Genomic DNA, 15476 nt, shown 5'->3' with positions numbered 1-15476 from the left:
GATCTCCTCGGCGGTCCCGTCTCGGGTCGGCAGCCTTTCGAGGGTCTGTCTTCCAGGGCGCTTCGGCGAAGATGGAGCGGTGCTCGATGGTCCCTCGGAGCACGGGAAGAGGGCGCCTTACCAGGTCCTCTCTCGGGTCAGTCCTCGACGAATTCGGCAACCTTCAGATCTGTCGAAGCAAATGCAACAGCAAGTCTTCTTCTTCCAGCTGGACGTCGAGGATCAGCAATTCCAGTTACTCTTGAGTGGAGACTCAGCTTCTGAACGCTTCTGAACGTTCCTGAACGTTCCTGAACCTCCTGAACAGTGGTGAGAGGTCCCCAGATATACTATTCTGTCTCTCATCCACACTGCTGGCATACACTCAGCAGCCAATCATACAGAGGGGCATTCATGCAGTCAGTCAGCCAATCAGGCACACAGTGCATTCAGGCCACACTCCTCCCTTTCAGACACTCACAACAAGGAATGTGGATTGGGACAAGTACCCAGCCATTCAACACTACACACTGCATTCAGGCCAGTTTCGGGCAGGGCTGTCTCAGTCTTTGTCTCTCATGCCAGAAACCAGACAACCACAACAAGGAGTGTATATTGGTCACACACTCCATTCACCCAGGTCCCACCCACAGGAGGTACCCACAACATACAGTCACTGGGAAGGCTCCAGCCAGTCTGGACTTAACAAAAACACCATATATGGAACTTCCAACCAACAGCCAGTCAGGGGGAAGGGACAGAGTCAGGGCTTCCCAGGACTTTGGGAAAACAATGTAACAGGCAATAGAAAGCAAGAGGCCACAGGGGCCATCTTGTTTCCTATCAGGAATCAACTGATTCCAATGGCAGGGCCTGGGTATCCCAAAATGGAGGACACCCAGAGCACCTGTCAAATTCAGCATGGAGCTGCCACCAGCCCATACCCTGCTCTGTGGGCCACCCACAGGTGCCCAAAAACATACACTAGGGGCACAGGGTTGTACCCCTACCCAGGGGTGCCATAAGGGTATCCCATGGGTCTGTTCACCAAACCAAAAGAGAGAGCTGCACTGCCAGGAGTCCCACATGGACTCCTGGGCAGAAAACATGACAGAACACACGATAAAAAGCAGTAAGGGACAAGGATTCAGAGGCTCTGTCCCTCTGATGCATTTCCAGCATCACAAATACAATTGGGAAAATCGTGTCTTCTGCTTCAGATCTAAAGTAGCGCAACCTCTGATCACATATGAACAAGTCCAGGTTATGTTCTTTCTTTATGCAAGACATGGGTCATGTTTTATCCCTTCCTTTGATAACAATCTAAGCAGCGGGGAGGGAGACCATTCATAACATGTCGTTGTTATGCTCATGCACTTATGCATCCTATATTCAGTTTTCTCATTGAATGGTTGGCCCTTTTGTCCTGTCAAAAATCCTGGAATAGTTGGCGCATTTCTCCAAATGTGGGTACCTTATGATGGGGCTCCATGGTCGACATATAATAACAGTGCTGATAATTTTTGATGTATGCTCTTTCATAGCACTTCTTGGCTGATTGCCCATTGTAATAGATCTCAAATAATCGATGTCCGAAGGATTAAGGACTGAGTCAGCTCTGTCAGTATTCAAACTTGTCATGTCAATGGAAAACTTTTAACTAAAATTAAAATCCTGATTGCAGTACTTTCAGACTGGCTGACATTCTGCAGTACGTGTAAAGGAGCCTACCAAGTTAGGAATGAAGATTTTGCTTAATTAAATGTCTATTTATTTAAACCGTTAACGCTTTCATATTTGTGCCTCTGAGGATGAACTGGTCACAGTAGCTAAGTGGTACACAAATGTTCAAGGCACTTTGAAGCCAACATAGTAGAACAAAAATGACTTCTGCAAATGTTTCTTTACTTCGGCCGAAGACAAATAAATGGCTATGTTTTTGATGACTGAATCATGCATTACAAATACAGGCCTTTGATGGTCTATATAAACAGTATTTTCTTGTATATTGCATTGGTGATCAGAGTTATCAATCACTGCTATGTATTACCATACCCCTTTAAGCTCCAATAACTGTATCCAAAATAAGATCTTGAAATTAACATTAAAAGGTATTTGAATCTACTACTGATGAACTGGGCTGTTTTCCAAAATATGCTTTATTAGTTTCTTTCTAATACATGTCTCTTTTAAATTCTAAGCACCTTCGTTAGCCAAGCTGAAACTGATACACTCCAACTTGGACGAAGAGCCAGAGGATGTCCGGATGGAATTCTTAAAGTTCCTGGAAGGTGTGGTGAACTCGATGTCTGAGAGCAGAGACCGTGAAGAGATGTCCATCATCAACTAAAAATGCAAGAGACCTTCACGCACCACTGCTGGTCGTATTCCCACTGTTTAATCCTTATGGCAGGGACAAACATTTGACTTCTGGTATTGACAGCGGCCAATAATGTGTTGCTGATGCACATGGACTCATTTCTATTCTGGAGCTTGTGTTTCTTTAATGAAAAGTCGCTTTATCCAATGTGAAGATGAGAAAATGGGAAAGGTACCCCATACTAAAATCCAACTGCTATTGTGGAACCACAAAGTAATCTTTATGTAGAACTGGTTAATTCTCTGTGCAGTTAGTTGATTATTCTTCCACCATGATTGCCCTCAACAAACAAAATATAATTCAAGTTTGGCACATAAGTAAGCATTGTACTGGTTTGCGAGTTCTTTTATTTTTACTTATTCATCAGTGGCAACAAGAAGTGTGACTCGTTCCTCCAAAGGTTCATGCGAATGGGCATGCTCTTTTATGCTTTTGTTTCACGTTATAGGTACTTTAATAAAGTGGAGAGAAATGTGTCCTGAGTGGTTAACCACAAAATGGTTATTACATTTTTAAGCAATAAGTTATTAAAAACATGAATTATTAGAAACATTATTACCTTCTTTACACTTAATCGGTGATGGTATGACTGTACTTCACTCTGCCTTGCACTACTAAATGGGGAAAAGGTAGCATAGATAGAGATTTAGTTGGTAGCCCATTGTAAAGCTATGTGTAATATGTTCTGCCATAGGCGTGTGTACGGAAAGACCATTGATGTAGCTGGTAAATGTTTCATAGCAAAACAGATACAGCTGGTCGAATAAAATGCCACTTCAGCGAGAGTCCATTTTATCTTAAAATGTTGTTAAAGTTGAAAGTGTAGTTCTTCCATATTGGCTAAAGTGCAATTGTATGACAATCTAAACATGCATATAACCATCTTCTTGAAATACTTTGTATGAAAACGTCCCTATTTAACAAGTGATGCTTTCATCTTTATTTTCTAAAATACAATGGGCCTCATTACGACTTTGGCAGTAGCCCTGCCGGTAATACTGGCACGGCTGCCGCCAGAGTCGTTTTTTTAACCGTCGCCCGGGAATGGGCAATTACCGGATCATTACAGCCCGCCAGACCCAGTAATTGGCCATTCCCGGGCGGCAGTAAACAATGCTCCCCATTCCCATTCGAGCCCCATAGGGCTCAATTGGAATGGGGAGGCCCGATGCACCAGCACCATTCAGAATGGTGGCGGTGCATCCGGCATGGCCTGCTCGCGGGTGCCGGTCTGCCCGACAGGTCAGGCCTGGCGGGCGGTAAGGCACCCACTAGCAGGACTCATAGTTTGCTCGTACGGTAACAATGGTACCGGCAAGCTTACTGGTACCCTTGTTACTGTACCGGGAAACTTGTAATATGGCACAATGTTTATTAATTACTCACATATATGTTCTTCCTGAATTACACCAATATATATAACAATAGAACTGCAGTATTAGGTCTTTTGTATATTCACATACTTTAGAATCTTCTCACCAGTCTGGCTGAGAACCCCTTGCATTTGGATCCCTTTTTCCCCATTGTTTAACGCAGTCTGCCTAAACAAGCTCCTACTCCTTAAAGAGCATATGCCTGGCCAGCAAATTGTGGTGCACTCTGTCGTGTTGTGTCCTAATATATTATACAGCACACGCAAGTCAGGGATCTCTTTCCCTTGCAATGAATGTGATGCACAATACAACCGCTTTTTATTTTTACAATCCCAATTCGTTTTTAAGGAGGCCTCCAACCCGTCTCGCACCCAACCTCCACAAGCACCCTGTGTCACAAAAGACCAGGAACCAGGCCGGTGTGTTATCAATTAATATTTTATTAAATTATGATTTAATGGGAGAATTGAATAAACAGTTACAATAGCCACCAAGGTGTGGCAACACAAACTTCAGAGTACTTTTTCGGTCAAGCAGCACACTGAGAAAACTCAAACATGTATAGCACAAGGATTTACTTTTTACTTCTCTCACCAATACTATCAAGACCGTTTAAAACACCATGAAAATAAATGCCTGAACACAGGAAAGTGCATGCGCACACAAAGGATTCTTCAGTCCGAGCAACCATCACACCCCCTAGACCTCCACTAGGCTTGTCAGCTTTGAAGGGAAGGCAGTGGCAAGGAATGGGAACACAAGATTAAAATCGGATTTTGAGTGAGGCCTTCAGAAACAATATGGGGAGCCAGCAATGAATGGGACGATTCGTTTTTCTGCACCAGGAAAAATGGGTTTTTAACTTAGTACAACTGCTCTGGGACAGCACACAAGGTACTTTGTGCTGCTTATTCTTAGGAGACAAACAGGGCTTCAGAACATACTAGCCAGCACACAATAGGAACATTGATTTTAGTATATGCAACACAGGGGCACATGGAAAGTGAATGCAATTGGACATGTGTCATCACAATACAGTAGGGGAAGAGAAACAGATTAGGAAAAACGGTTTTCAAAAGGTTAAGCTAAATTTCCAGAGAAACGAAAATGCAAATGACACTCGTTTTTCCTAAGGCTGCAAATGAAAGGGAAGCTTTAAGCAATGAGGAACTCGCGATTGGAAACTCGGTTTTTAACTAAAATGACAGAGGCAAATAACAGGTAGACTCTGGGCAAAGAAATTACTCACAATAGGAAAAAAGGTTTGGTTTAAAATGACAGATGCAAATAGAAATTCGTTTTGTAGGACACCAATTAAACACAAAGACACATTTGTTTTCAGCTCACAATGAAATCCATTCTTAGAGGGGAAACACGTTATAACTATAACAACTCACTGGGAAGAGATAGTTATTTTCGAATGCCAGCTATCCCAATCTGTGAAATCACTGGGGAAATTAATTGATTTACTGCAAAAATATACTAGGGATCTACACAATCAACTGGAGATTCTTCAAGGGGAAATGACTGAGATGCACAGGCAAACAAAAGAGTTTTGAAATGGGAAAATGATTACAATGCACAGACAAGTGAAATATTTTTCAATAGGAAAATGACTGAAATACACAAACAAAGAAGATAGGGTATGTTTCCATGGGGGAATCTCTATGGCAATGCTGAAGAGCATCTCTATGGCAATGCTGAAGAATATAGGGCTTATTTAATCTATGGCTGGGGATGTATATACTTACAGGAGAGGGCTTGATGGACATCAAGTGGTCACGAGGGCATCACTGCGGGGACAATCAAGGGGTCAGTCAAGCCTTCTCTCTGTCCTTCAAAAGGGTCCTGCTCCAGCTACTACAGCCCTTGGCTTCACTCCAAGATTTAGGCCCCCCTCTGCAAGCATGGTGCCAGATTTGGTCAGCTGCACACCTCAAGATTTGTTAGGGAGAGTCCTGATTTGAGGCAGAGTGACTTATTTATAAGGCAAGTGACATCACGGATGTGTCATAGTTCTCACAGAATGGATAGGGCAGTGTTAAAAGGTTCCCTTCCAACTGTGGGCCGATAGGTCCAGAGAATGTGGGCGTGTTTTGGGAAGCCAAGGGAGGAGAACCAATCCATCATCTGACTAGGACAGGGGGCTGGGTCTGGTTTTTGAACATGGAAATCTCACTGTATGATAAATGCCCTTTCTCATCATATTATGAAACATATGCCAGCATTTCTTAATGCTACATTTTTCAGTGAATCACATACACCTTGTCTAGTGTCTGTTTGTTTATTTATTTGTAGGGTGCACTGAACCCATGGGTAACTGGGCGCAAACATGGTATAAGAATACTTAAGACGTGTCACATAGGAGATAGTTACACAATGAAATAGTTACAGTGACATGACATCAAAAATACAGGAAATAAAGCAGAATGATGCATTGTTACTTAGTTACAGGTATGTACATTGACGTTAGGTCCAGTATGGATCATATATCATTAGAGTGCAACCAGCTCAGGGTATTACGTCTGAAGCTAAGGTAGGATTGGTCAGCTCGAAGTGCTGGAGGTAGGGCGTTCCAAGATTGGGCAGCTTTCACCGGGAAGCTATTTCCTCCAGATTTCTTTCAGCTTATATCTGGGTATTTCGAGGCCGAAGTAGTTGGCAGTGCTAGTGAGGCGGGTAGATGTTCTCCTAACCATTCTCTCAGTCAGGTATGGGAGTGCTGTATTGTCCTGGCATTTATAAGTCAGGGAGACTGTTTTGAGTATGATTCTATCGTTAATCTTTAGCCAGTGGTGTTCCCTTCTGATTTTGGAGACGTGTTCTCTGTTGGGGATGGTCAGGGCCGTTCTGATGGCATTATTTTTTAGGATTTGGATTTTATCCATGATATATTTACTAGCCCCTATGTATAGGGCATTGCAGTAATCCAATTTTGACATTATTAGGGCTTTTGCAAGGATGATACAGCTTGCTTTTGATAAGAATGGTCTGCAGGCTCTAATGAATTTGCACGTATAGGCAGTAGACGATGCCATGGAGTTCACCTGTTTCTTTAAGGTAAGGGTTAGTTTGTTTGTTTGTTTGTTTATTATTTATAGCGCGCGCCAGACCCGAGGGTAACCGGGCGCGTTGTTCAAGGATACTTTAAACTTTACAGGTTGCGCATGTTTACAAGTAGTGGTTATACATCGTAGAAATTAAATAATGCAGGACAGTAAGGAGAATATACATTGTGCATAATATATACATATAGCATAAAATATACAGGAGATATGCAGTAGGAAGATAGAGAGTATATAATTATGTACATAGTACGTCTGTAGAACAGTGGTTATGTTGGTGTAGGGCAGGACTATCGGTCATTTTCTTTGATCAATTGATACAGTTAGATCTGAAGAGAGCGTAGGATTGGGTAGATCTCAAGCCGGGCGGGAGGGAGTTCCAAAGCTGGGCAGCTTTGACCGGGAAGCTGTTTCCTCCGGCCGTACTTAATTTAAATGGGGGTATCACTAACTGGTTGGAGTATGCTTCTCTGGTGGGTCTAGTGGAGATTTTTCTGTTGAATCTAGCAGCTAGGTATTTGGGTGCTAGATGGTGACCTTGATGATATTTCCATCTATGTTGAAGGCGGAATAGTTGGGATTCAGTTTATTTAAGCTAGAGGTAGATCCAAGAATCAGGATTTCTGTTTTGTCGGCATTCAGGCAGAGGCCATGGGATGCCATCCATGCCTGAATGAGGAGGAATATTTTATTTACCAAGGCCGTATCTTTGTCAAAATTGCCCGAAAGGGGAATGAGAATCTGAGTGTCATCTTCATAATTCATGTAGGCGACACCCAGTCTGTCCAATTTGTCAAATAGGTGCTTGGTAAATATGTTATACATGGTTGGCGATACACACAAACCCTGTTGAATGCTGCATGTAGTCTGGATAGGGTCGGCTGATGCCGAAGGGGAGAAAACTTGCACTGTTCTATTATCAAGGAAGGACTGAACCCATGCTATTGCGTCCGTCGAGAAGTGGGCTGCTGTGGCCAGGTGTTTACACATGACTTCATGGTCCACCAAGTCAAAGGCCGCCAACAGGTCTAAGAGGAGTAGAATGGCAGTTTTCCCTTGGTCCCTAAGTTTGTTAATTTGTGTTTTTAAGTCAACAAGTGCCGTTTCCGTGCCGTGTTGTGGCCTGAAACTGGATTGACGAGAGCCAAGAAGGTGGTTAGTTTCCAGGTATTTTTGAATTTGCAGGTACGCTACTCTGTCAATGATTTTAAGGAACAAAGGCACTGTAGTAATAGGTTTGTAATTAGTTGGAATTGAGGGGTCCAGAGCTAGTTTTTTTACAAAGGTAATACCCAGGACTCTTTTGACATACTGGTGCGAAGCTACAGTATTTTCTCTTTTACTCCTGAACTATATTAATGAAAAATACGGCACTTGGTGTTCGGAATGTGGATAACATTTTACATATTTCCTCACATTCTTATGGGTCTCACATTTATACCAAGATCACAATCAAGTTTTTCCTCATAACTTTTGATATGTTGGTGTCACCAAAATTGTTTTTGGCTCACCAGAAGCAGCTCACTGGCAGCTTTTCAGAAATCCATACATAAATAGTGTGCATTCAATATTGCCCAAGTTATTCCATAAACAGCATATCTCCCATTCTGTGCAATGGTTGTGAAACTACTCCTTAGCTCTGACCCCACCCTTGGAACGGATCTGTTGCAGGCTCTGACCTCAAGGAGTTCCTGTGTTTAGATTAGACCAAGGCTTCAAGGGCTAATGGCCAGCTTTATTACGGCCTAAGTGGTTTCAGTCATAGACCTGGGGAGCAGGAGAATTCCTTATCTTGTCCCCCGCACAAAAATTATCTCGACCACCCGTGGTTTGTATTTTTAACCGAATGGGCTCTTGTTTGAAGGAGGACCAGACTTTCATCCCAATGACAACAAAAATTTGAAAGCCGGTTTCACATGTGGGTGACCTACAGCAAAGAAATTAAACCAGCAACCAAGATTTGGGGCCTACCTCGACTGAAAAGCATTTTACTTTTAACCAACCTTAGCAAATGCACGCAATCTGAACCGGTAACCCTTTTCAAAATTAGCTTCCTGCAAACAGTGATCACAGAAGGGCAACATAAATATATATTTAAAGACTTTAACTGTACATATGAATGCTCAAGGTATGCCTTTAAAGGCACAATTGAAATGTTCTTTGTCAAATCCAACCGTGAATGGCTTTCACTTTGCTGCAATTCAACATCTCCCTGTAGATTCTGAGAATTATTGTTTCCTCTTGTGATGGGCTCATAATGGAAAACTTAAGTTCATATTTTATACATCGTGCACACATTTTCATGAGCATGTCTTTAATATAAAGGGAAAACGGATTTACACATGCAATTGTTCTTGTCACAGTAAAAGCTCCATTCTGCTGTGCCGGCTTGCACACACACTTGGCCTTTTCACTTAACATTCTGGATGCTGCTGTTTCTGACATTCAGCCATTTAAGACTTTTTTGCAAATGTAGTCTCATGTCTTTCCCTTATGTATGGCAATGAACATTTTTAGGCATTGCCAAGTTTTGATGCCTAATTTCGCTGCTTTTTGCTTTGAAATTGCGGGGTCTTATTTCCATGTTAAATCAAAACAGGCTTTTCATTTTGGGAAGCCCTCATACTGACAATGGCCTTTAATTATGGCATTCAGGGCTATTTCACCCCACAGCTGCCAGCCCACGTTACGCAGCTGTGTGGGAGATTCGTTTTTTGAAGATTTGCAGGACACATTTGACTACCAGTTTGTGCAAGAGCTCTGTGAACTAGATCGGTGAGCTTGGCAGCTGCTGTAGCTGCACATCTTTCTGGCTAGCCTAAAAGATAGTTGCAGTCGCAGCTGTGCTCCAAATACTTGAGATGGCATATTAGTCAAGGTAGCCCTCTTGAATTATGCATGAATTGAACTGCCTGTGCGATCAGTGTCCGGTGTGAGAAAGGTGCAAAAGTGTCCACTGATTGGTTAGTACCTGTGTGAATAATTAATTCCCCAGCTGGTTTGGAAGGCATAGGGCTCCACCCCGGCTCATCTTGATGGATTATTGTTTGTTGGTCTTCATAGAGTGTTTGCTTTCATCACTAAGGTGTTTATTGGTGCAGAGACGGTATGTGTGCTATAGTGTTAAGAAGGATTTTCAGCTTCTTCCTCGATACTGTATGGTCCATGAAGTTACTAATGCTTTCTACTAAGGAGTTGCACAGTTTCAGGGAGGAAAGGGGGGGGGCTGCACAAAAGGACCATCCGCCAAATCAAAATATTTTGAATCTGGGAGTGTTAAGCAGTGTATGCTACGAGGTGCAGAGTAGGCACTGAGGAGTATAGTTCACAACATGCAGCTGTATCAAGGCTAGGCCAAGTTTATGTAGCACTTTTGCAATCCAATATCGGGGACTGGTAGCCAGTGTTGGCACATGCAGACCAGTGGAGACATGTTTGTACTTGCTCTTACCATTTGAAGCATTCGTACTCCCCATAGCCTTGAAGTAAACCTTTCGGTAGACACTACTGGCATGGCCAAGAAGTGATCTGACCAGACCTGCTTAGACTATTCCTGAGACTATGAGAAATGAGAAAACCCTTTCAAGGCGTTTCAAATTAATACAAACTAATATGTGTCGTTAAATGTGACTCCTATGCATTTAATGGGCCTGCAACAATCGATAGTTAATATACATGCTGCAAGGCTAGGCTTCTTTGCCATGTCATCAGATTTAAGTTTAAAAATCGACTATCAGCCGCATAGTAAGACATTTACTCCGATTGAATAAATGACCTCTATCGAGAGGGATGTAAAAAGTAAATGGAAGTGTGGACATGGCAGCAATTACTGTTTATTCAGATAGCGAAAGTGAAATTATTTCACTTTGAGGAAGGATTTAAGTCACCCTGAATGTCGAATTTGTGAGATTAGAGAATTACATGAGACAGTTTTGAAGGCCGGCCATCAGATCCTGAATAACCAGATTCCCGACAACACCAGCCTCAACCTTTCATCTCTAGACATTCAGTATAGTTGGGACCACTGACTCGGTTTCATGAAGGGACAGAAACTCAATTGGGTATTTTTTGTCGGTCTTCTCTGCTTCTTAATATAATCCTGTAATTTTCCTGTGACTGCCAATTCCAACAGTTGAACCAAAATGTGATTTTAGAAATCAGTCTAAGAGAAGAATGTAAGGTTGGCCTGTGTTTTATTTATTTTAAGCAGTGGCAACACATTGTAAGGTCTTGAAGCTGGTAAAGGGCCCAACTTCCTCAGAAACGATAGAAATGTGCAAAAACCTGTTATAGGAGAATCTCCCCGCTCCCTCGCATTCTAGTACCTTAAACAGGGGCTGGGGATCTTACTTATAAAGGTTGCTTTACCTCAACAGACCTAGAGAACTGGACTTGGCACTTAGACCCAGGAACTGGAGAGGAGCAAAATCCAAACGCAATCTTTATTCTACAGTGGCCCCTTAGGGATTTTCCAGGTAGAAAGTCCATTCTTTTATTTGCTCTAGAAAGTGTCTGGAGACAATGTCACTGTGCACTTCTCCTAAGATCCATGGGAGCTTTCCTGGCAGAGAGGCTCTTCCCGAACCTTACATCAGGTTGGGAGTAGTGCATGGCACAGGTGGGTCTGTACGTGTGGAAGGCAGTCTGGAGTTGAATTGTCATGGACTGTGAACAAGCAGGAAAGTAGACGTTGCGAAACATTGAGGGCCATTACAGCCTTCTCAGTATCCTGCTGGGAAAATTGCAGCAGCATACCGGGAAAACTGCATTACCATCTCCGCCACCCGATATCCTAGTATTACCGGGACATTAGGGGTGGCAGAGTAATGGTAAGGTCCCATTCCTATGGGATGGGAACCACTGAAGCATTAGCACTGTTGTTAATGGTGCCGGGTGCTTCAGTGAATTATCTCGTGGTAGGGGCCTGAACTACCTTCAGGTCAGGCCTGTCGGCTGTTCACTGTATGAATGTATGTATGTCAGCTTATATAGTGCCGGCAGCCCGCAGGCATCAGGGCGTTTTTTAACCTACTGGCAGACCTGTAGTATGCTGGTCCGGAAAAAATGCCAGAGCCGGGTTTAGCAGCCTTTTTACCAGCCTTTTTTTCAGATAGGCATACTCATAATGACCCACAAACACTAAGGGTCATACCCGCAGTTATGCTGCTACAATGTCTGCACATCCGAGTGAAGCTACGCTCAATTCCCATGTCTTTGACAGTGATATGATATGGCATTTATAACGCACCTATACACAAGTGTTTCAAGATGCAACAAGGCAAGGGAGGGGGAACATAGGGAAGACAGAACGATCTTACTAGACCAGGTGTCATTCAGATCGCGCAAGTGCAGGGGAAGGGGAAAAAGGAAAGTGCTGAGGGGAAAGTGCAGTATATGGGGTAATAAATAACAAGAAAAACAGTCCCCAAGTGCAGGGCTTGCCAGGGAGGCAGTGCAGGCGTGCAGCAGGCAGTGCTTGGCCCGAGATCAGTGCAGAGATTTCAGTCCTGGAGAGATACGATCCTTGGGCTTGAGGCCAAGGACAAGTCTTGCAGTCCTGTTCTGGATAAGTTGCAGAGGGCGTAGAGTAGAAGCAGGCAGATTTAGAAAGAGGCTGTTGCAATAGTCAAGACTAGAGAGAACCAGCGCCCTGGAGACAGTGAGCTTCTGGGAGAAGGAGAGGAAAGGAAGAATACCTTTTGAGGAGGTGCAGCTGGTAGTGTGACTTCTTTTAGATGTCAGAAATGTGGAGAGAGAAGGAGAGTGTGGAGTCGAAGATGACCCCAAGTTTTTTTTTGCCTTGCAGGTGGGAGCAGGCAGAGGGCCAAGAGAGGCCGCTCAGAGAGTGACAGGAAAGGCAGGAGCAGTGTGCCGATGAGAATTTCAGTATTACTGGCATAAAGGCAGAGGTCATTGGCGGCACACCACTCCTGGATAGCAGACAGTCGGAGATGAGGGAAGGAGAAGAGGTGGCAGAGGGTAGCCTGAAAATGAGTTGTGTGTCATCCGCATAGCACTGAAAATCGGGGCAGAGAACGGCAATGCGGTGGGCAAGGAGTGCCAGGTATTGGTTGAAAACCAGAGGTCTAACCAGGGAGAGAGGTTAGACCCCCGGGGGACACCACAAGTAGAGAAAAAGATAGTGGAGAGGAAGGACCCAAGTTGGACCTTGGAGGGTCGGTCAGAGAGGAAAGAAGTCAGCCACGCCAGGGTCTGACCAGTGATACCAAGGCTATCACAGAGACTATTGAGCAGGATGGCATGATTGACAGTGTCAAAGGCAGAAGCGAGATCAAGCAGGATGAGGCCACAGGGGATTTTAGAGTCAAGGTTCGAGAGTAGGTCTTCACGGATGTTCAACAAAGCAGTTTCCGTGCTTCTGGCATCTCTGAAGCCAGATTGATGGTCATGAAGACAACCAACCGATTCAGTGTGGAGGTCAAGCTGGGAGATGGCCAGTATCTCCAGGAGCTTGTCCATAAAGGGGGTGATGGCGATTGGGCGATAGTTAGCTGGGCAGTGGGGAATGAATGACTGTTTCGGGGTCAGGCAGGGCATCCTGTGTTCACTCCTTCTCCCCAACCCTTAACGCATCTGTAACCATCAGGGCCTGTCCCTTGAGGTCCGGTAATGCAGCTGCAACCGTTGTGACAGAAGACTTGACCCCCACCCTGGAGCCTGCTTTGCAGGTTCCTAACAGCATGCAGCATTGCTACAATACTGGGGGAACATTGCGGCCAACTGGCTTTCTGGGACTCTTCCTATGGAAACATGACTGGTAGACACACTAACCGCACATGTTTACCCCTGGACCTCTTCTATGGACCGAAGCCATTCCATAGGACCTAGATATTGAAGGAAAAAGTGGAAGTAGCAAGAATCGAGGACACTCTGGATTTCATATTCTTCTTGAGGACTTTGACGTTTACAAATGCCTTGCCCAACTCTGGTGACCTCTAGTGGGTGAATACAGGCGGCTAAGGCATTCCTGAGCTAGTGGATGATGGATCCGGTGAATGTATGAGGACACCCTGATCGCCCTCCTTTAATCCCCATCATCTGACAGGGAACAGTCACGTGCGGCACATAAACTGCACTGAACCTTTAAGGGCAACCCAAGCAGACCTAGATCCTCATATGGCAAGAGCTCTACTTCTTAGAGGCATACCAGGCACAAAAATGGCCCCCATATTCACAAATGGCATGAGAACCTCGAGGATACACTTGTTACCTTTATTACTAGTTCAGAGAGAGACATGCCCCCACATGAATGTCGGATGCCACCGTCCATGTGCTGACTAGAACCTATTGCTTCTTATCTCGTCCATTTCTCTTTGTGTTTTATGTTCGTGGACAATCTGTTGCCTTCTGTCACGTTTTTCTAGACCGACCTAAAATTACAATGGCTAACTAAGTGGTACTCACTCGGCTACATGACATGTCCCACTTCCCGATCTTAATACACTGTGGAGTTGGGGACTGGTTTTCGGAGAGGAACACAAAATGCAGTATAGATGTGGTTGGACTCCAGGAAACAGAGCTTTATAGTTGGAGGATTGATAACCTTGCAGCTCGAAGGGGTCGATATTACTGGGTTTGATCTTCCTAGCACATTAAAGGATCTGTAGATGAGAGGTAGCTAACCAGAAACTGTTTTGAACTTGGTGTAGGCCCTGGCCTATTCCAATCGCCATACTTCTTAGTTTGGGTTTCTGCTTGGTGGAGGTGTTTGAAGGCCAGAAGCCTTTATGGATTGTTGTGGCCAGTTCTGATACAGCACGGTCCAACAAAGGGTATATTGGACGCAATGGTAACTAGGTTGGGTAAAAACCTTGAGAAACATGGAAAATAGTATCAGCCAAAGAGGTGTGATACACATTATTTTATGCACATATAGTCACAGGGAGCAAGGATAACCATGTATGTTACTTCTATAGTGTAACACCTCAATTATTGACCTACTATCTGATTGGCCCTCTCAGTATTGCGATTGCTGTGTTGGGTGGTAAGCCAATTCAATAACACCCCTACTAGGCAACTGACTTAAAAGGCGATGCACTGGGATCCTCTTTGTGAGATGTAGAAGGAGACTGACACAGAGGGGTCATTTTGTGGTCTGCAAAACCTTTATTGTGCATTTAGAAAACCTATTTCTAACTACTTCGAAGGGGCTTGCCCTGCTTCAACCTATGAAAACTTTAGTGCGCTGTCAGAATGTCTGTCAAAATTAAATGTTCTCTGTCCACTGTCAGAAACCAACTAATCTAACCCTACACTATAAACATAAGTCTTTAACTACTGCTGTAAAACTGAAGGAAGATGCCAGGAGAGAGAAACACAAGCTTTACTTTAGTTACTCTTTCAATGTCTCGGGAGGATAGCTCAGGGGCAACGTGCTCGCCTTGGAAGCAAGACGACGCGTAGCACCACAGGTTCGATCCCCGTGTCCGCGCTTGGAAACCTCTTGGTATTAAGCGTGTTATAAATATATCATATCAAAAAGGGCCAGGTGAATAACTCCCTTCTCCTGGTTTTTTTTATAAAGGTTCTCCACAGTGGTCTTTAAGCACTCTTGCAGAAAACTTGGATTAACCTCTTTAACTCCTTGCAAGAGGTAGAACAACTCCTAGCCTTGTTTGGCATCCATTTAAGACTCTGATGATGGATATTTTTTCCAGG

General features: G+C 44.0%; 1 protein-coding gene across 5 annotated transcripts in view; it reads left to right on the top strand.

The window, feature by feature from the left end:
- The window catches only part of IFT22 (intraflagellar transport 22), a 372117-nt gene extending 369203 nt beyond the window's left edge, over positions 1-2914 (top strand). For all 5 annotated transcript variants that reach the window (XM_069615016.1, XM_069615014.1, XM_069615017.1 and 2 more), the window contains one exon: positions 2181-2914. In XM_069615016.1, the coding sequence (XP_069471117.1) occupies positions 2181-2329 (149 nt within the window). In that variant the 3' untranslated portion in view covers positions 2330-2914. The remainder of the gene's footprint in view (positions 1-2180) is intronic.
- Positions 2915-15476: the final 12562 nt, after the last annotated feature.

The sequence above is a fragment of the Ambystoma mexicanum genome, chromosome 9 (assembly GCF_040938575.1).
Source record: "Ambystoma mexicanum isolate Mex_15411 chromosome 9, UKY_AmexF1_1, whole genome shotgun sequence".
Lineage (NCBI taxonomy): Eukaryota > Metazoa > Chordata > Amphibia > Caudata > Ambystomatidae > Ambystoma > Ambystoma mexicanum.
Note: the sequence above shows the minus strand (reverse complement) of the source record. Positions and strands in the feature narration are given on the sequence as shown.